This window comes from Babylonia areolata, chromosome 34 (genome assembly GCF_041734735.1).
Source record: "Babylonia areolata isolate BAREFJ2019XMU chromosome 34, ASM4173473v1, whole genome shotgun sequence".
NCBI lineage: Eukaryota > Metazoa > Mollusca > Gastropoda > Neogastropoda > Buccinidae > Babylonia > Babylonia areolata.
In genome coordinates this window covers 15,707,801-15,709,888 of record NC_134909.1, presented here as the reverse complement: position 1 = coordinate 15,709,888, position 2,088 = coordinate 15,707,801, and the positions used below count along the sequence as shown (strand labels likewise).

General features: G+C 42.8%; 1 protein-coding gene across 1 annotated transcript in view; it reads left to right on the top strand.

Annotated features, from left to right (window-relative positions):
- Nucleotides 1-1,830, top strand: part of LOC143277389 (CWF19-like protein 2) — a 37,985-nt gene extending 36,155 nt beyond the window's left edge. The window contains exons 16-17 of the mRNA XM_076582172.1: nucleotides 673-774; nucleotides 1,659-1,830. Of these exons, the coding sequence (XP_076438287.1) occupies nucleotides 673-774; nucleotides 1,659-1,793 (237 nt within the window). The 3' untranslated portion in view covers nucleotides 1,794-1,830. The remainder of the gene's footprint in view (nucleotides 1-672; nucleotides 775-1,658) is intronic.
- Nucleotides 1,831-2,088: the final 258 nt, after the last annotated feature.

Sequence of the window (2,088 nt, the reverse complement as noted above, 5' to 3'; positions counted from 1 at the left end):
GTTCCATTTATAAACTCTGCCAAAAAGTTGTCGGAACAAAGGCAGTGCAAACTCTGAGAAGATAACTATTACGGTGGTGGGCTGCCCACGACATCAAAAACCTACTTCTCGCTCTGCCAGTGACGAAAAGTCCGCCACGAAAACAGGCCTGCACGCTCTCCCAGTTTCAGTTTCAGTTTCAGTAGCTCAAGGAGGCGTCACTGCGTTCGGACAAATCCATATACGCTACACCACATCTGCCAAGCAGATGCCTGACCAGCAGCGTAACCCAATGCGCTTAGTCAGGCCTTGAGAAAAAAAAAATAAAATAAAAAATAAATAAAAATAAAATAAAGGTGAATAAATAATAGATAAGCTTACATAAATAAATAAATAAATAATGATTATAATTATAAAAAAAATGGTAGTAGTAATAATAATAATGATAAAATAATAATAATAATAATAAATAAATAAGACAACAATAATGATAAATAAGCAAATAAATGTAAAACATGAAGACACACATTCACACATTCACCCGCACATGCATAACAGATATGCACCAAAGCATACAAAAGCATCCCAAATATTGTCTGTTGATTGGGTTATTTACTTATACCATTAATTGATTTTTTAGTTATGTTGCTTTAAAAAAAAAAAAAAAATTCTTTTCTTTTCCTTTTCTTATAGGTTCCGAAAGGATTCCCTTATTTCAGTGTGGACTTTGGACTGCAGGGAGGGTTTGCTCACGTCATTGAAGATGAGAAGACATTTCCTTCCTATTTTGGACGGGTAAGTTACCTGTTTTCCAAGTTGCCACCTCTACCGTCTCCCCCCCCCCACCCCCCTCCCTCTCCCCTCTCTGTTCTTTCCCCCTCCCCCCCCCTCTCTTTCCTGGTTTTTAGGAGTCCTTACACGTCTGTCGCTGCTGAATTAGCAAGACTGCGCGTGTCTGTTGCTGTAGCTAAATGAGAGACAGTTTCAACTGTTTGTTCTCTCTCTGTCTCTGTCTTTCTCTCTGTTTCTCTCTCTCTGTCTGTCTCTAGCTCTCTGTCTCTCTGTCTCTCTCTGTGTCTGTGTGTGTGTCTATCTCTGTCTCTCTCTCTCTCTCGCTAGCTCTCTCTCCCTGTCTGTCTGTCTGTCTTGATTGCAGTATGAATTCTACTGTGTCCAGGACTAAGGGTGTGTTGTTGTTTTTTCTTCTCTCTACTGTTTTTTTGATAACTTGTTCATGAGGAAGAAAAGATGTTGGTCTTGTTTTAACCAGATTTTTGAAAGGTTTTTTTTTTTTAGTTTATATATATATATATATATATATATATATGTGTGTGTGTGTGTGTGTGTGTGTGTGTGTGTGTGTGTGTGATGACCCGCTTGTCTTATTAACCCCTTGGTTGGTGAACCTTGGTGACATGAGATTGGCGTGGCATGAGAATTAACCACCAACTGTGTGTGTGTGTGCTGTGTGTGTGTGTGCTGTGTGTGTGTGTGTGTGTGCTGTGTGTGTGTGTGTGTGTGTGATGACCCGCTTGTCTTGTTATTAACCCCTTGGTTGGTGAACCTTGGTGTCATGAGATCGGCGTGGCATGAGAATTAACCACCAACTGTGTGTGCTGTGTGTGTGTGTGTGCTGTGTGTGTGTGTGTGTGCTGTGTGTGTGTGCTGTGTGTGTGCAGGAGATCGTCGGGGGGATGATCGACGCTGAGCCAGGGCTGTGGAGAAAGCCGCACCGCGAGGGCTTTGAGGATCAGCGGCGCAAGGTGCTGGAGTTTGAGAAGTGGTGGAAACCCTTTGACTTCACCGCCGCCTGAGGTTTGTGTCGCCGTGACTTTGAGAAGTAGTGGAAACCCTTTGTGTCACCATGAGAAGTGGTGGAAACCCTTTGTGTTGCCATGACTTTGAGAAGTGGTGGAAACCCTTTGTGTCACCACGAGTTTGAGAAGTGGTGGAAACCCTTTGTGTCACCATGACTTTGAGAATTGGAAACCCTTTGTGTCACCATGACTTTGAGAAGTGGTGGAAACCCTTTGACTTTACTGCAACCTGAGGTTTGTGTCACCACGAGTTTGAGAAGTGGTGGAAACCCTTTGTGTCACCATGACTTTG